Below are 19,832 nucleotides of genomic sequence, written 5' to 3' on the forward strand. Positions count from 1 at the left end.
AAGGAGTAACAGTAGCACAATGTACCTGCAATGATCCCCCTCACTTAGGAGTGCCTTGCAGAAACCAGACATTTCTGCCACTTCCACCTCCTCTTCTTTATAGTTTTCCACTCTTTCATTCTGGTCTGTGCAAAGACTGACATAATTTCTAGCCTAATATAAGGCAAGCGAAGAGCACTCTGAGGTATGCTAGTGGCATGTGACCAAGACCACAGTCAATGCAATTGCAGCATTATTTGCTTAATCCTCCAAAGACCAACAGCACAAATCAACTTGCTGAAGATTTTGGAGGTTGTAGCAACTTTCAGTTACCCTTTTCAAGACAGAAAGCCTGTAGATTAACCCAAGAGGGATGCTGAAGCCTTATTTCACTGTTGCATGAACATAAAACTGTTTAACTGACTCCCCTCATCAGCTGCACATCCTTCAGTACCAAAACTACTCTTCACATATGCCTCCGTGTCTGATTGCTATATTCTCTACAAGCACTAAGTGGCAAATGTATACCTAAGAAACAGACTTTTATGAAGCACTGAAACTACTACATACAAGTAAAAACACATTAGAAACATACACTAAATGCAACATTTCCCTAAGTAAATAGTATCTTCTGTCATTTAGTCTCTTGTCATTTGCACTGGAATTTGAGTATTGCTGGAAAGTCAAAGGGATGGTATTGGATCAATTTTCCATCAGGTGACACCCCAGTGAAAAAGGGGTAAATAATTCGATTAAATGTAAATGTGGGGTTTGACTTGCAAATGCACCAATATACCTGTGTACTCCATGGCACTCTGAAGTGTCAACAAAAGTAAACTAAAGCAGAGATGCGAACTAGAAAATTAAGAAAGGAAGGAAAAGTGCCAATGCAAGGCAAAACCTGCAATAAACAGGTTTACATTCCCAAACGGGTTTTTCTGAGTTACTCATGGAAATGGAGTTGATTAGCTTGAGAATTGTATAATACTAAACCAGTGGCAAAATTAACCCAAGTTACTGCTTCATAACAGTCTGGAGAATTAAATCTTTATAGAGACTGGTTGAAGGGAGAGTGGGTTCTGAATTTGGGCAGCAGGTCTCTTCGGGAGTTTCTCCCAACATGATCCACAGACAGCAAGAAACCATGGGAACCCTTCCAAACAACGGTTTGCCATCTCACACTTGGCTACCGGGAATACTTCATGACAAGCACAGAAGATTATTGTCACTGGCGGTACATCCATGCATATATGTTTACATGTACATGCCCATATAGATGTATGCATGCAGGTGCTGTCCCTGCCTTTCACACACAGCCCCTTGTGCACACTCACCCCATGTACCCAGACACCTCGACATCGCTTAGTGAGACCGCACATCAGTGAAGTACTACTACATCTTCAGAGCTGATAAACTGAGTCCACAGGCGGATGAAGTGTCCCCTTGAACAAGACAGGAAGACCGTGACAGCGCGGGACCAGAGCACACCACCCAGCCGAAAGCGCATCCTCCCCGCAAAACAAAGCTCTGAATTCACCACGACTAACGCAGCAGCACGTGTCAGCGCAAGCCCTCGCTCCGTCCCTGCGAGCAGCAGCTCCAGCTCCGCGGCGGGGGAGCGGAAAAGGTTCTTCTCGCTTTTTTTTTTTTTTGGGGGGGGGGGGGGGGTGTCCTGCCTTTCTTCCTTATCCGAAGCCCGACACCGCTCCGGCTAGGAGCGTTTCCAGTGACCGCCACCCCCCCTCCACCCTCCCCCGGGGGACGGACTGTGCCCCGCCAGCCGTGCGGGACCCGCTGGGGCGGGACGGGGAGGCGGGGAAGGAGCGGAGGGGGGACTTGTTACCGAAAGGCGAGGGGCCGAGGGGGGGCAGCTGGGAGAGGGGCGTGCGAGGGGCAGCGCCTCAGCCTTGGGGGAGGCCCGCGTGGGGATTAAAGGACGCGGGTACCTGCGGAGGCTGGCGGGAGGCAGGCCGCCCCTCCGAGGAGAGTGGAGAGGAGGTGGGGCGTCAGAGGGGGACTAGCCGCTCTGCTCCCGCTGCTGCCGGCGTGTCCTCGCGCCCGCCGCCCCGCGATGTGGCCCCTGGTGGCTCTGTGCTGCTTGGGGGGGCTGTCGCTTTCGCTGTCGTTGTCGCCGTCCGCGCAGCAGGGCCGGGCAGGCGGCCCTGCGGGCGCCCTCTCCCGCGCCCCCAGCCTCGCCTCTCCCGCTCTGGCGGGGCCGCCGCTGCCCGACACGACGGAGAGCAAAGTGGAGAAGCTGGGCCGCGCCTTCAAGCGCCAGGTGCGGCGGCTGCGGGCGCGCAGCGGGCGGCTGGAGCTGGTGTTCCTGGTGGACGAGTCGTCGAGCGTGGGGCCTGCCAACTTCCTCAGCGAGCTGCGCTTCGTCAAGAAGCTGCTCTCCGACTTCCCCGTGGTGCCCGCGGCCACGCGCGTCGCCATCGTCACCTTCTCCTCGCGCAGCAACGTGGTGCCCCGCGTGGACTACATCTCGCGGCGGCGGCCGCAGCAGCACAAGTGCGCTCTGTTGGGGCGCGAGATCCCCGCCATCGCCTACCGCGGCGGCGGCACCTACACCAAGGGCGCCTTCCAGCAGGCGGCGGTGAGTCCCGCGCCTCGGGCGGGCGGGCGGGGGGGGCGTCAGGCTAGGGGTGCTGGTGGAGCAGTGAGGTGTGTGCTGGGTGAGGTGTGAGGGGCTGGTGGAGGTGTGTGCTGGGTGAGGTGTGAGGGGCTGGTGGAGCAGTGAGGTGTGTGCTGGGTGAGGTGTGAGGGGCTGGTGGAGGTGTGTGCTGGGTGAGGTGTGAGGGGCTGGTGGAGCAGTGAGGTGTGTGCTGGGTGAGGTGTGAGGGGCTGGTGGAGCAGTGAGGTGTGTGCTGGGTGAGGTGTGAGGAGCTGGTGGAGGTGTGTGCTGAGGTGAGGTGTGAGGGGCTGGTGGAACAGGGAGGTGTGTGCTGGGTGAGGTGTGAGGGGCTGGTGGAGGTGTGTGCTGAGGTGAGGTGAGAGGCTGGTGGAGCAGGGAGCTGTGTGCTGGGTGAGGTGTGTGCTGAGGTGAGGTGAGGGGCTGGTGGTGTGGTGCAGTGCAGTGAGGTGCAAGGTGCGTGGTGCCCATCTCTGAGCGGTGAGGGGAGGCACAGCACGGTATGTGGTGCATGGGGTTGGGAGGCATAGTGGCTTGGTGCACAGTGTGACGTGCAGGTGTGGGATGGGAGTGTGGCTCTGCATGCTGTGCGAGGGTGGTCAGTGTCAAGGGGTGTATGGTGGAATGTGGAATGGTGTGGTGTGGGACGTAGAATAGTCTGGTCAAGGCAACTAGTCACCGTCTTGCTGTGCCGTCTTCGCCTGTGTCTCCCATGTTTTCTGCTGCCCTTGAGAATAAATGTGTGAAATTCACTCTTGGAAGGGGCATGGAGCCAATGTCCCGATTTCAGAAGTGATATATATGAGTCAGGTCTGGCATCTGAAATGTCTGCCTTGTTTCTTGGCAGCGGGACTTGAGTGCCTGATAGCTGTCAGCAATCAGACACATCTACACACTGATGCCAGGTGACTATTTTAATTGCTGATGACTGACAAAAGGGCTCTTAAGCTTTGTGCACAATACCAATTAATGTTTCCAGAAACTGGAAGGCAAGTATCTGTAGTGTTGTTATACCATCCTATGGCACAAATTTGGGCTCAGCAGCTCCTGGGCATGTGTTGGCATTTAAGCATGCTGGGGCGGTTTCCCAATAGATGGCTTGTGGACAGCCAGTCTACTCTGGATGTTTTTCTTATGAGGCTGAACCGGGCTGCCCCTTGCCATTTGGCCTTCAGGAGCATTCCCAAAGCAGATTTCTGTTATGTTTAATTTCAGGTAGTGTCCTGTAGCTGACCATTGGGTGTACGTCTCTCGAAACATCTTATATTCTCTCACTTGGAGTTGATGAGTGAGACTGCAAGCCGTGTATCAGTGCTGGGCATATGAAACTGGCAAAGGTTATTCACTTACATTTGACAAGGAAAAACAAGGCCATTGCCTCATGTGCTCAGTTACCCATAAAAAAACCTGCTTTAGCAAAACACATCCCTGGATTAGATGTTCCACTGTGAAGTCAGGTTTTAATATAGATCCATCCCAGGGGTGCTGTGTGAAAAAGTTAATGATAGGAGTTAAAAATAACCATTACTGACAAAAGAAATATTTACTGTTTTCTTGATACGGAGTCTTGACTAATCATATCTTTGAAATGGAATAAATTCCCTTCAGAAACCTACGATTGAAGTTTTATGAACCCAGTTAAACCTTGTGGCTACAACAGCATCACTGCCGTTTTACACTGTGGTCTCTAAGCATGTGGGAAAAAGAATATTTGCATGGTGGCAGAGAGAACTGAGATAGAATGACAAGGTTAAATTTCAGGGTGTTTGCTGGTTCTTGGTTAAAAACACGACTGTGGCTTAGTTCAGTATGTCTTCATGTTAGACAAGTTACAGCTTCAGGGGATACTTTTATTTCTAGACACTAGAAAATGACTGGTTTAAGTTTAAAATACTACTATTGGATAACAAAATTGTTGTTCCCTCTGGACTCTTACACTGCTGTCTTTTTTTTTCAACTCTCTTTTGGTACAACTGTATTTATTTTATCTTGTACTTTCCTGAAATTTCTCTTTTTTTTTTTTTCTTATTACACTTCAATGTGCTTTTTTTCTGCTTCTAACCAGCATTCTACTTCTTTTCTAAAACCAAAAGTATCTGCAAAGCATGACAAACTCTACAAAACAGTATCAGTTATGTGTTGTAGTAACAGAAAATGAAGGAAAGTGCATTGTTAGAATAATCCCAGCACTTCAGTTGTCATGCAGCACTCTTCATTGGTAGGTCTCAAAGTGATTAATTCAACTCTGTGACAGTTCTATGGAAATTACAGCAACAGAGAGATAAGTGAATTCTGCAGGGTCATCAGGCCAGTCAGTGGCTGACCTGGGAACATCAGTGAACAGGAGCAAGATTTACTTAGCAGTTATTGTCTCAGAACCTGTGACAGCAAAGCCATTCATTTAGCACCACCCTAAAGACAGAGCTACTCAGTTTGACAAGATGGTGCACATCCATGTAGTGTCCATCTTCCAAAAAGCAAGGGAGTTCTCCTTGGCAGTGTAGTCTTGCACCCTCTCCAGAGGTGCTTCTCAGAGAGGTTTATTGCAGTTTCTGTGTTTTGCCACAATGTTCCATGCTTACCTTTGCCCCATGGACCACACTGTGACATTCCTATCCAGGAGATTAAAGACAAATTCTGTGATGTGCACAGAAATATTAAGGATAATAAGAGACAATGGCAACTTGCAGCACCTTGATGAGGAAGGCTGAACTGCTATCAGTGTTCAGGTTTGTGACCCTGCTTAGGATTTCTTGCCACACTTGAGCTAGCAAGAGCTTATGTCTTTCTTTTAAGGCACACGAATGCAGTCTAAGAAAGGGGAAGAGAGCTAAGCTCACTCACTCAAAACTCTTTGGCTTCATGTTTTTCTCAGTGAGTTGGTGGGACAGCACAGACTACATGCAGTTCACGTTAGGCAGGTTGCTCATTGCATTATGGAATGGTGCAGAGCTGTTGTGACAGTGAGGAAGAACTGAAGCAGAATTGAAGAAAGTACAAACAGGTCTGAGCCAATGTTTCTGCTGCTGATTGATTAATGAAGCATCTAAAGCCCAAAGAGCTCAGTAGTGTGAAGTGCTGAATTTCTCTGCTGTAGGCATCTGGATTGGAACTCCTGATCCTGAGAGATAATCACCGCTAACAGCACCAACTGGGCCTTGTGGGAGGGATGTGCATTTGTTGCCACATCCATCGTGAAATAGAGAAGATGGATTGTCATACAGTGGTGGAAGTTTAATGGTGTGTTCTTGTCTTAGCATCCAAGAGTCACAGTTACATGTGTGCCACCACTGATGTGCCATCTTTATTGATGGACAGTTTAAACATCCTATAGCTGCACTGATTGTTGTGGCTAGAAAAGATGAAAACAGAAATTATTTAAACTACTTATTGTGGCAGCCTCTTGACAAAATAATCATAGCCTTGCCTCTAAGACAGGCTTATTTCTGTCTTCCATTGGAAGTAAAATGGGAAGTATTTCTTTTAAGAACTAACTTGGAAGTTGTAGGTGTGCACTGCTGTTGAGCTGAAGTCAGAGGTGGTGTACATCTATCCTTAAAGAGACAAATCCATTGATCTGAATAGCTTGGCAAAGAAGTAGCTGAGTAGACTTGCTCTGTGTTTTGGTAATTATTGTTGCTTAATTATTAAATTAATAATTAAATATAAATAAAAAATGGATAATTAAATTTAATATTAAATTAATAATTAAAAAGCTGGGCATTTTGCTTTTGTAATACATCTTCACTGAAGTCAGTGGTGTATGTAAGTGTGAGGTCTGTCACATCACCTACACAATCAGGTGATGCATTTCATGAACAATCTGTGGTTTTGTATCTAATATGATCTTTAGGTAGCATGAGGAATGGCCAGTCAGCATGTCAAATTCAGTGTTCTGTTGTCATCCAGTTAACAAACATGAAAAAAAAAATGCCCTCAAAAGAATGTAAGCACATATCAGTTTAGGATAAACAGTTCTAATGCTTATTTAATGCTTGTTTAAGTAAGTAATGTTGGCTATGTTTCTTCTTTATGTAAAAAAACCAGAAAGTATAAGATGCAGCATTTTTACCCCCTAGGATAATTGGCTTTTGATTTCAATGCATTTTCAGATTCAGAATCTCATTTTGAAATTAAAACAAAAAGTAGTTGAAGCAATGGAAATTGAAAATCCTTTTCTTAACACATGGGTGGTTTAAATTTTTTATTTGAGGGAAGTACTATCCTGTTATTGACAAGATGAGCATTTAAAGTCATGTATGTTGTCTGTTTATCCAGAATGTGTGTATGGATTTTTATTTCTATGACTTCTGCAAAATCAGCAGCTAGTAATGAGAGAGCAGCAGATTCTGGCCTGTCTCTGGCATTGTGCTCTAAATATCTGGTCATGGCTTAGGTTGGTTAGAGCTAGCTGACTAGTTGACATCAGTGTGCCTAAGTTCTGATATGGCCTTGGAGTCTGTATGAGAGATTACAGTGAAAAAAGCTGAAGTCAACCTGGTTTACCTCTGTGGTCACCTTTCAAATTGCAGACCTGGTAGCTGATGATTACAGAGCAAATTGAGAGCGGAGTTCCTGTCAGCCATCATTAGTGTCAGCTGTAAATCACCACTTTCAATCAGTGTAGTGTTTGTGACAAGTAGTTGTCCTACATATTGCAGTCCTGCATAGGATTTGCTCAAAAGACTAATACAGTAGGGTCAGAGGCAAGATACACATCTGCACATTGTTCATTGTCTTTAGGCCTAGCCTGAAATGGGGCTACTTTAAGAAGTTATTAAGTAGTTTAGTTTTTATATGGCTTTTTGGCCAGGACAGGCAGAAAGTGTTCCGTGTAGCATCATACTTGGGGTAAGCAGGGATAATGTTTTCTTTGGTTAAAAACTTATTCTTTGGAAATTTGTCTGTTTGTGCTCCAGAACTTCTGTCCTGCATTTTTGCTCTAAGTTGAATTGTGTGATTTGGAGGTCTGGTATTTAGCAGATTACTCATTTATTATCTTCCCTTTAACTTAAGCATAATTTGGTTTTTGAATGCTAAAATGCATGTCTTGCAAGAAGCACTGCAGGATACTGCCACCTGTCCTTCTGCCTCATCAGTTCAACAGGACAAACTGAGTTCATGAGTGCGAGGTACAAAAGAGCAACAGCCTGGCTTCAGGCACAAGCTGAAGAGCCTCATTCTGGAAGCCTGTATCCCAGTAGAGACCATTAGTAGGGTTGTCCCCATGTGCAGTGCCTCTGTAGGGCAGTTCTGATTTAGGTGTGCTGAAACCCTTTACTCCAGTGTTTCCCCCTCTGTTGAATATGTAGGAAGCTGCAGGTGCATAGATATGCTGCCTGACACTAGACCCTGAATTAAAAACCTGCTTCCTCTCGTTTATTCTCCGTGTTCTTCCTTCTCCAGTATCCCTAAAAGCAATGAACATGATAGCTCCAATCAAAAAAAGGCAGAATGTGCTACTGAGTGTTCTGTTCTTCATTGCTTTTTAAAGAATTGTTTTTCATGGCTTGAAAAAGTCACTTGTCAGTACTTTTTAACACTTTGGACTGTGTGCCCTCCCAAACCACGGTTTTTATACCTTGAATATACTCCAACAATATGTTCATACTAGCAGTAGGGATAAGTAGCAGCAGTGCAGAATGTTGTATAAAAAGAATTGTTATCAGATGGAATGGTGTACAATATTTTAATGCAAAGTTTATGGCTTACTAAAACCTGGCTCAAAGGCATTCAAGTTACTCTACTTACACTCTTGCACAACTCCTGGCCAAGGAGTTTGCTCATGCAACTTGGTGGCTCTAAGAATGGCAAATCAGCCCACAAAAGAACTTACAGCTCTCTTTTTTGTTCTTCAGTTTTTGAGATGCATATTTATTGCTTGTTGCACTACTGTGAGTTTGATCAGCAGAATTCGAAGATGTATGTGGTTTTAGACAGCAGGAGGAACTTTCCAGCACAATACATCATATTTAGCAGTATTCCCTGACATGAACTTCAGCATTAATATTCTGTATGCATTATATTTTGCATGTTCTCTGACACATTTTTATGCCTCGTCATCCAGTTCCACTTTTTTATTGGAATTTGAAAGTTAGATTTTACAGGCAAGACAGAATGTTTGTGATGCTCAGAATTTTCTGACTGTTCTAGGTGCAGAAATTAAAAGTACCATTTTCTTTACCAACAGTTGGCTCTTCAGATGACCAGGACCCTGTTCAAGTCTTTGAGCTACTTAGTTCTCTATAATGTTACCACAATCCAAAATGAAAACTCCTGTTATTGCTATGATGTTGCCTCTGGTTCAGGTCTTTCTGGTAATCTCAGGCAGGAAGATGAAGAACCTCCTTGAATCAAAGCTTTAACATATAGAGCTGTGGCGCTCTGATGAGCCTATGCAGTGTAAATAGTGAAGCAGTGAGTCCAATTGTCTGTTCTGTTTCTCTCCCAAACGCTCCCCCCCAACCCAGCTGGTCTGGGACAACGCTTATCAGTGATAGCTCTGTGCCCATGTTGCTCAATTCTAGCAGTCCTGGAGCAAAAGAAGATATTCAGAAGATAATTGAGCAGTGAGAGCTGGAAGTAGATGGGCCAGGTCATGAATTGTGTTTGTCCTTCTGGAATTAATTACTCTGTTCAGCTTTTTTCCCTGCTTTTTTAAAGTAATGAATGTTTAAAACAAACACAAAAGAAACAACTATTTGGCAGATGCAGTAATAAATAGTAGTGTGAGTGCTCTGTCTGAAAATGCATGAAGATTAATTACGTATTCAGTAAAATATTTTTGAGTCCTTTTTTTATTATTATCAGAAGACCAGAGCAGTACTAGAGAACTCAAGTAACATCTTGGTTATATTAATGATGGGAATTGATTACACACAAAGAAAACTAGAATTTTTAATTTTTGAAATCAAACTGAGATATATTCGCAAGAGATATTTTGAAAACAACACAGAGCGTAGCAGCATATGAGGCTTCCAGCAACTTTTCAAAGTGCTAATGAACTTGTTAAAAGGTTGTACAGCACTAAGAACTGAGGAAGTGGCTATGTACATAGCATACCTTGTCTTTTAATGTCCTGTTTAGAAGACCTCCGAGTACCAGAAGGTCATGAATATATGTATAAATATAAATATATAAATGGAAAGATAGGCATGATAGTTGTTTCGTGGAAACAAGGTGCATTCTGTTTGTTCCAGTTTAGAGCTCAAAACTTCATGCCACCTAATTTCAAGCCATTAGATCCAGCATTCCTGGCACTTGCGTGAAACAACTGTGTAGGTCAAAGTTCTGTGTAGTAGCTCCTGTCATCGCAAACGCAATGATTTTGGGTTGTGTTAGGTTTTTTCTTGATGGTGGGGGGAAGAAACAGTCTTTGTGTAAGTGAAGATGATTTTCTTAGACTTGGAGTGTACAGCCTTGGTCTCTGAGGTGAGAATGGTTTACTTATTTTTCAAACATACAAAGTGCATGAAATGGCACTTTTCAACTGTGCAACAGTACTTAAAGAATTGAAAATGTAGTACAGGAAGTACAAGCAGTATCTATGCTGATTGATTTGCAGAAAGGGGCAAACAAGTTAGGTTAATAATAAATACTAAGAAGCAGAAGTCAAATACATGCCTCCCATATCACAAAAATATAGAATCTGTGAAAGACACCTCCGGAGACCATCTGGTCCAACCCCTCTGCTCAAAGTGGACCTGAATGATCAGATTGCTGAGTACTGTGTGCAGTTGCGATATGAGTATCTATCTCCAGGTATGGAGGTACCACAGCATCCCCAGGAAACCTAGGTTCAGTGGTTGATAACAGAGATACCACAGCATCTCCAGGAAACCTAGTTTCAGCAGTTATCACCCTTGTTTCTTCTGTTTGAGTGGCATTTACGGTATTTCAGTTTGTGCCTCTTCCCTCTCGCTACTAATCAGAAGAAACTGGATCTGTCTTCTTTACTTTCCTCCCCGTTAAGTGTTTATGTCATGGATAAGAGGACCTCAAGCCACCTTTTTTCAGGTTGAACAAGACAAGATCTGTCAGCCTTTCCCCAGATGAAATGTCCCTGTTTCCTGGCCATAAGCATGTCTGGTGTTTATACCTCTGTGCTTTGATTTGTAGAGTGAGGATGTTTGACTCAGCTGTGAGACTTAATTCGGGTCATACCTAGTGAGCATCCACTTAGAGATGCTTAGAAGGTAAGTGTTGTGGCTGAGAAAAACCACAAAAATGTACTAGCATTCTTGCACTTTGTTATTGACAAGAGATTGGGAAGTTCATTCTCAATTATGCAAAAAACACACAGAAAGTTAGAAAAGGATAAAAGACGAGTGGAAGGTAACTACATGCTGAGAGGGTGACACTGTGAAGGAGGAGATGAAGGTTGAAGATAGAGGGGATGAGAAGGATAGGAAAGATTAAAAGATACATGCATAGATTACAGAAATTATTTTGATTACCCACCAATTGTTTAATAAATTAATCATGAGAATATAACTGGTAGAGCTAGTACATTATTTAACTGAAGATCATTGTAATACCAGCCTAACATGAAATAGGTGTGTTTTAATAACATTTTTTTTAACTTCTTGTTGTCTTCAACAGCCTATTACATGTAGTACTATTTAAATATCTGGATTGATTCTATAGGTACATGTTTTTCCTGAATTACAAGTGCAGTTCCTGCTAGGGGAGTAGTCAAGGAAAGCTTTTATATTAGTTAATTTCATCTATGTAGGTAACAGCTGGTTCTCTAGAGCTGTGTAACAGTGTAGAAGAGAGTGGTGAAAGGTAACAATTGGAAACCAAAACCTCTAACTGTGGAATATTTCTTAGTTGCTCTCCTGAAAGGGGTCACAAAACCTGAAGAGAGGATAAGATTTACTTGAGCAGAGCAGTGAAAGTAGCAGTGTTCAGTGACCAAAAGAAAAGGCTGTGAAATCAGAGCTTTGCTGTTTTAGAGAGAGTGCACAGAAGGTATATCCAGGTCTTTTATATAACAACATTTGTGTCATGATTAAGGGGAACAGTATTTGTCATCCCCTAACTTTGTGTTAGTCTTGTGAGAGGACCAGCTTCCTTAGGATTGGTCAGGATTCAGTGATAAGATGCCTCATCTCCACCAAAAACTACTATTGATCCCAGTACCAATTTTTTTTTTTTTTTCTTTACAGAATATCTATTTACACAAAATTTCCTTCCAGATTTGGAATTTTTTACCTGCAGGAAGGAAGAAAGCAAAGGAACTTTGCAAAAGGATTTACATTGTCATTTCTCTGTGGGACTTGCAGATCCACTTCTGAAGCTGTCCATGAGAAATTGAGGGATTAATTTCTCATTAGCTTCTCATTTCTTTCATCCTAACTTTGTGTGGTTTTTGCATAATTGAGAATGAATTTCAAAATCTCTTATTAATAACAAATTTTATTAATTTTTCATTAATTTCTCATTTCTCAGTAGTTTGGGGTTTTTTTTAGACATCAGGGTTTTTTTAATAAGTGTTCAAAAATCATGTAGATGAGACCTTTGGTAATGTGATTTAGACAATTATGGTCTTGGCAGTCCTGGGGTAGTGGTTGGACTTGATCTTAAAGGTCTTTTGCAAGCTAGTTGATTCTGTGATTCTAATGAGGTATAATTTATTCATTTTAATATAAGGTTAGTAATAATTATGTTATATATAGTTATATTCTGTAATATAACTATATAACCCCCATTTTCAAGAAGGCGAAAATGGATGACCCACGGAACTACAGACCAGTCAGTCTCACCTCTGTACCTGGCAAAATCTTGGACCAGATTCTCCCGGAAGGCATGCTAAGGCACATGAAAAACAACAAGGTGATTTGTGACAGCCAGCATGGCTTTGCTAAGGGGAAATCCTACCTGACCAATTTAGTGGCCTTCTATGGTGGTGCTACAGAACTGATGGATAGGGGGCAGAGCAGTTGATGTCATCTACCTGGACTTGTGCAAAGCATCTGACACTGTCCCGCATGGCATCCTTGTCTCTAAATTGGAGAGACATCAATTTGATAGGTGGAACACTCAGTGGATAAAGAACTGGCTGGATGGTTGCACCAAAGAGTTGTGGTCAATGGCTCAATGTCCAGCTGGAGATCAGTAACGAGTGGTGTCCCTCAGGATCAGTGTTGGGATCTTATTCAACATCTTCGTTGGCGACATGGACAGTGGGATTGAGTGCGCCCTCAGCAACTTTGCTGATGACACAAAACTGTGTGGTTCGGTTGATACGCTGGAGGGAAGGAATGCCATCCAGAGGGACCTTGGTACGCATGTGAGATGGGCCAGTGCCAACCTCATGAAGTTCAAACAATCCAAGTGCAAGGTCCTACACCTGGGTCAGGGCAATCCCAGGCACAGCTACAGGTTGGGTGGAGGAGAAATTCAGAGCAACGCTGCAGAGAAGGACTTGGCGATACTGGTTGATGAGAAACTTAACATGAGCTGGCAGTGTGCACTCGCAGGCCAGAAAGCCAACTGTATCCTGGGCTGCATCAAAAGGAGTGTGACCAGCAGGTCGAAGGAGGTGATCCTGACCACTCATTCTGTGGCATGTAGGTTTTATGTAATGCCTAGGATGAAAACAAATTTAGTCTTAAGTGATCTACTATTATAGCAGAGCTGAATGGCTCTTTAATGGAGGGCTTTCTGTTTCACTTATGAGGTGCAGTGAGCTATAACAAATAACATTCCCTTTGTAATCTTTATTTAGGTAGTGTATTCCCTACAAGGTATACAAGGAGCAGTGTAATTTTTGTGAAGAAAGCTTGGATAATGTTATTTTGAAAGCTAGGCTCCAATTTAAACCTTTCAAGGCAGGTTCCTCCTGGCAAGAATCCTGGCTCTGTCTCATGTTATCTAAGGCTTAGTTTGTAAACTGAGACAGATTAACACATCACAGTTTATTTCCCTTTAGACAAATGTATTAATTGCCAGTTCCCTATAGCAGAAATCTTCCTTAATAGCAAAACACTGGGTGAGGACAGAGGTCAGGCCCAAGACCAAATGTTTACAGATTAGATACAGAACATGTAATTGAGGCAGTAACAGAGAACTTTGATGACATCATTGCTGTGGCTGTCAAAAGGTTGAAGAATTCTTTGGTCTTGGGTGGTCATCCCCTGATTTTGTATTACAAATGCTGTATTAAAACCACAGAAGATAGGTGTTTAGCTGGTTTTGTGACTGTACTGATAGGATTTTGGTTTGCCTTACCGTAGTGAATTTCTAGAGGAGGATTTTGTAGGACAACTTTTTTGTTGCACAAGACTTCATTTTTTTAATTCTAAGGATTGTTATTGGCACAGAGAAAATGGCAAGCCTGCCAGGTATTTGTACACACTAAACAGAGGCTGAATACAGATGGCAATAAGTTTTTGCTAATGTGAAAAGAATGTTTTATTTAAGATCTCGAAGGATTACTGAAATCGACCTATCAGTCCTGTGAAAGAAATGTCAACAAGAAAATGAGTACTAAACCAGTCAAAAGACAAGGAGTTTCTAGTGGCTCATGCATGTCTTCACAATCATCAATAGCATTAATTTTTTTTTTGTTTGTAGTTACCCTTTATTATTACTTTACAGTAGGGACCAAATGAGCTGTTTTTTTTCAATTAAACAAGTCATTTAGCACCTTATTTTGAGTTATGGCTGCTGCTAAGTTTCATTTGGTGGTAAAATTGGAAGCAGATGTGGATATTTATACCAAAGAAACAGATCCTCAGGATCCCTCTGAGTACTGTTTAGTAGGCGTTTAAGCTTTGTTTGTTGAAGAACCTGACTATTTATGAAAGAGCTGCAGAACCCTGTCATGGAAGAGCCTCATCTTTATGCAGATGCAGCCCATGAAGTTGATGGGTACTGGTTAAATATATGAAACCATCTCTGTGCTTATAAACTTAGGGGTTAAGTGAAAAGACATTTTAAATATGTGAAATTTCTGTTGGGAAACCAATGGCATTCAAAATGACTTTCTGGAGAAGGTAGGAGAGCTGTGTCTTGGAATACAGGAATGTGAGTTGGGGTTAAAGGAAACAAAAATGATGTGAAATGCCGCACAAATACTGGAGAGAAGAGGCAGAGCAGTGCAGGCAGTTACTTGGGCTGTTGGCAGCTCTGAATGGTCTCCTGTCTCTTACGTCACTGTGCTTTCACAGAAGGAAACAAAACATTGAGTGGAACGCCAGGCATATACAGGTGATTTAAAAGTAGACTTGTGTCTTACTTTTTCCCCTCCCAAATACTGAATGAATTCTTTCTTTCCTTATTCTTTTCCTTTGATTTATACAACAGAGATTCTGTGTTTGAGTTAACAGCTACAAGACATGAGGGCCAAGCTGTTCAGTGGCTTTGTTTTGATTCCTAGGGGCAATATGTAGCAATCCTGCCTGTTCGTCAGTCTTTTCTCTACTTGGTCCACTGGTACCCAAATATTTGAGTCCTCAGATAGCTGGAAGACAGCTTTATGTACTCTCACCTGTTACTCAGTTTGTGCCTGTGCGTGACAGAAGTGCTGCCCCAGAGAGTCTGTCCTTTGAGATGCAGACAGAAAAGTTCTTGGCTGCTTGCTTTATCTCAAGGTCATGTAGCTAAGGGTGTTTGCTACTCAAAAATGCTCTTTTTATGGTGCTTCCCACTTAATCTGATGACCTGCATTTTTTAGGAGGACTTGGTAAGCTACTGTTTCTGAGATCTATTTCCAGGGAACCTTTCTCAGTCGCACATAAAGACATGGAGAGTTTCTGTACTCACCACAGCAGTTTCAGAGGGCATTGGTGGCAGTCTACTTCTGTAAAGCAGAGATCCCTGGTAAATTACTAATTAGAATTAAATAGTCCTTTCTAAGATTGGTGTTGTCCTGGCTAGACTACTGGGGCTCAAGCTAGTTTGTTCAGTGGCCATGCAGGCACGTCCCTGCATTTAGGGGAAATACAGAAGTTTGATTGCTGACTAATATGAGTATTACTTGCTGAAAAACTAGGGAAATGTGTAATGCTGTCCACTACCTTCATCAGCAGCTTGTGCAGCTTTGTGTAGTGCATAGAGGGAAACAGTGCTGAAAGGATATTCCTGAAACTGCAAAGCCACGGCCTGCCAAAAATTAAGCTTTGTTCTGCCTTCTGTATGTGTTACAACATAATTATGAGTTGAAATCATCTTCTGCTACAGCAAGCTGAACATAGGTGGGATCTTAAGAGAGTTGCACTGATAATCTCCATTATGACTCTCAATCCTGTGCAAGTTGTGATTTCTTTCTCAGTTACACAAGTTCCACAATTTGCATATATTAGGGGCCTATTTTTCCACCTTTGTTATAAATGTGATTTGCAGTTTGGAAGTTCCTTCTGCAAAGCTCAGAGATGCTACAGTTGCCAAAACCAAGTAAGTATGGATGGAACATATGTTTTTCCTCATCTTGCTTTTTGAAATAAAAGGCATTTTCACTGAAACAGCTTAAGACAAATATCCTGAATGGAGCATTTCAGCCTGAATACTTAAGAAGTTACACAGGCGTATAAGTTGCTTACATTCTGTTTTAAAAGAGCAGTTAATGCTAAATACATTAATTATATCTGTTAATTATAAATAGCACTACATTCTCTGCCTGCAATGGTACTTGTCTTAGAACATCCCTTTCAGGATGCATTTACAAGTGAAGCATTTGTATTTTTTTCCTCCTATTTGTCTTCATGTTATCTTTTGCCTTGTCTTCATCTTCCTGATTCTTTTCACTTGAGTTTTCTGCTCATTGTGGTTTTTCACTTTATTCTGGATTTCCACTTAAGCAATATGAGGCAAAATAGGTTTGTTTTGTAAAGGGTATTTGTGTCTGCAAGGGAATTTGGTTTCACTCCCTTTGAGTTTTGCGTACAAGTAGTAATAAAATCAAGCCCAACAGCAAAACATTGCTTGTCAGGCTTTCAGACCATGATGTCAATTGTCTGTTCTTGGATTTATGGTGTGTATGCTTATTTTTGTTTAGTATCTACCTGAAATCAGTGAATGCCAAATCAAAATCAAATTGTCCCGAAATATGGTCTGGCTCGCAGAGAAGGGCTGTAAAATCTCTGCTGGATATTTGTGCTCTTGTAAGCTTTTGATCGAGCTGAAAGTCAATTTTACTCAATAAGTCTTCCTTAAAGGTTTTGTTCACAGCATCTTAACAGTGCATTTTTGCCGGTGCTCTGCTTGTGTCCAAAACCAAACATGTTCAGAGAGTAATTAGCACAGGAGCACTGTCAAATTGGAAGGATGAAGTGGGTGGGAACCTGTGGGCATGTCCTCACTTGGGCACTACTGAATCACAGATGTTTTGTGTGAAGTATTGGAACGAATGATCCTTATGAAATCTGTAGATGGCAGCAGGGTGAAGGGAACCACAGGCAGTTTTTGAGGCCATGACGAACAAGCTAAAAGGATCTTTGCAAACTTTTGGAAGGGAGAAGAGCACAATTCCATGGGGATAAATGGGGAATACTATGCTGGGGTTAAAATAATAACAATCTCAATGATTGTTAGGAGAAGTTTAGCAATAAATCAAAAGTGGGCCTTATAATTTAGTGGATCAAAATGTAAGATGACATTAAAATATGTTAGATCATGTTTGTTATCTCAGATGTGCAAGAAATACAAAGATGTATCACCAACAGAACAGCAGTTGCCATGGTGGGAGATAAAGATAGAAGGATTTTAACCTCTTCGGAGCAAGCAGTTTGCACACAATAGACAACAGAGTGTTCTTTTAGTCACTTATTTCTCTTTCTTCAACTGATTACCTGGTTAAACTTCATGACTGTTGTGTCTGACTTGACATTCAGTCCTTGAATGCATGATGCCATAGGAGGTGCTAATGATTGTTGTTAAGCTTTGGGGTTTGTTTTCTATGCATAAAATTACCATTTTGAGTACTTCTTATTTTTCCAGGTTCCAGCTGCAGTTTCCAGTTTCCAGATGCAGTTGTGCTGGTAGTAAAGATTCGACAGCTGAATGTAGGAGGCAGGCTGAGGGTGCATTTAGGGAAGCAAGTCATCTTGTGCATGGTCACTGTTCTGAAACTTGTTTAATAGGAGATATACCCTTTTTTTTTTTTGCTTTTTATTTAGAGTTTACTAGCCTGGCAATGAGTAGGACCGTGTTTATAACTAATCCCATAACTAACCATCAGTTTCTAAAGCCTGTTCATAGAGAGAGGCTTAGGAAACCTTATCAGGCATTTTTGCATGGCACCCCAGGTACCTGAGATGCTTTTTTTGAGGACTGCTGTTCCTGACAGAATCTATTCCATGTCACTACCTTTTCCTTCATATCCATGCTCACGTATGTACATGATCTATGGCATGTTCTCTGTCTATTCATACACTATTAGATTTCTTGTGGTGTTACTGGGTAAATAACTCTTTTCCATCTGCCTTACATGTGAAGAGAATGACACAGCCACTGTTCTCTTTTTTCTAGAAAGTCAATAGATTTTAACTTTTAGAAAGGAAGTGGTAGAGGGATCATGGGAAGAAACCTGTGGAACTACAAAATTTGCAGGCCTGTGGCCAGATGATCACAGTGGAACTTTTAGCCACTCATAAATTCCTCATGTAAAAAGTTGTTATTTGTGTGTGAGAGCTGTTTCCAGCATTTGTATCTATGGTCTTGACTTCACCCAAAATTTTCTGATAGATCTGTCAGTCTCTAAAATTTTCCAATACATCTGTGACTTCTTTTTCTAGCAAAATAATACCTAATAAAATTATTTTTGTTCTTAGTTACCATTTACAGACTATAGAGGATTTGCCCATAGATTACACACTGAAAGCCATGATAACGAGAGAGGCTGCACCACCATTTGCAGTGTGTTTTCATGGTGGGATTTGGTGATGTGTTCATCTGCCTGAATGGTCAAGCAAGTTTGGAACCAAATGGCATACATATACTGAATGTAAAAGCAACATGGACCGAACTGGCAGCTGATAAGGATCCACATCACTCCCATGGCATTAAGACAGTTGGCAGCATCTGAACTTTGGTCCCATGAGTTTTGCACTAGATTTTCAATGTCTATATTAGCTATTTAAACTGCAGTCTGAAGGAAGTTGCTAAAGCAGTGGTCAAGATCATTGCTGTCTGACACATGAGTGACTTTAGCAGTCAGTGTGAAAAGTGTCTCATTTCAGATAATATAATGATTCCTGTGATTGTACAGTCTGAGCCACACTTCAGTTGGTCACAGTGGCTGGCCATATCTGATTATAGGCTCTACTGGCAAGTGTTGATCTTTGTTACACTAAGTAATCATGCAAGGACTGAATGTAGCCATATAATTCAAATAAAAAGAGCCCGTTCATGGAGGAAGTAGTGTGCAGGTCAGACAGCACTAACCCTTTTCTGAGGTGTGTAATTTCATTTTCTTTTCCAGCAAATATTGCGGCATGCCCGTGGAAATGCCACAAAGGTGATATTTCTCATTACTGATGGATATTCCAATGGGGGAGACCCAAGACCAATTGCAGCATCGTTGCGCGAATTTGGGGTGGAGATCTTCACCTTTGGGATATGGCAGGGGAATATCCGAGAACTGAATGACATGGCATCCCATCCGAAAGAAGATCACTGTTACCTTCTTCACAGTTTTACTGAGTTTGAAGCTCTGGCACGCAGGGCTCTTCATGAAGGTATTATGTACTAACCTTGGGAGTCTACAGAGAGCAGAGAGGTTTGGATAGAAAGATCTCCAGTGCTGTCTTGTAATTGCATTTCATGTAGTGTTATTTTATTTATTATTTTCCCCCCCCCTTCTTACTTTATAACAGAGGTAAAGGTTCATTGCTCAGGTAAAAGGATAAACTGTATGCTTGACTAACTCATCATCAACAAAATGTGAGCCAAATTCTCCTCATTGGTATATACATACTTCCATTCAAATCTTCATTTTGTCCACAAAGAGCAGACTATGATCTTGGCCCAGTGTAACTTTCACTTGAGTAGGTTAACCTTGTAGTCAGATACATGGTCATCAAAAAGAGGCACCCAATACGCACGTTAGGATTAGCCTTACTAGCTCCTGGTATTTTACAGAGCAACAGAAGCTAGCCTATTCAGAACCAATTTATATCTGTCTGTATAAAGATAAATACAGTTTATGACCTTATACATTCAATAAAACTGGAAAGAGAGAGGGGTGGAAAAGGAGTTTTCACTATGGTTTTATCCT

The 19,832-nt window shown here is 42.3% G+C and overlaps 1 protein-coding gene across 1 annotated transcript in view; it reads left to right on the forward strand.

The window, feature by feature from the left end:
* The first annotated feature begins 1,828 nt into the window (after positions 1–1,828).
* Positions 1,829–19,832, forward strand: part of SVEP1 (sushi, von Willebrand factor type A, EGF and pentraxin domain containing 1) — a 128,493-nt gene continuing 110,489 nt past the window's right edge. The window contains exons 1-2 of the mRNA XM_061368812.1: positions 1,829–2,575; positions 19,038–19,293. Coding sequence (XP_061224796.1) covers positions 2,051–2,575; positions 19,038–19,293 — 781 coding nt within the window. The 5' untranslated portion in view covers positions 1,829–2,050. The remainder of the gene's footprint in view (positions 2,576–19,037; positions 19,294–19,832) is intronic.

Source organism: Neopsephotus bourkii, unplaced genomic scaffold (genome assembly GCF_033783945.1).
Source record: "Neopsephotus bourkii isolate Nb327-2 ecotype Australia unplaced genomic scaffold, CSIRO-AGI_Nbou_v1 NB_1447, whole genome shotgun sequence".
NCBI classification, from domain to species: Eukaryota; Metazoa; Chordata; class Aves; order Psittaciformes; family Psittacidae; genus Neopsephotus; species Neopsephotus bourkii.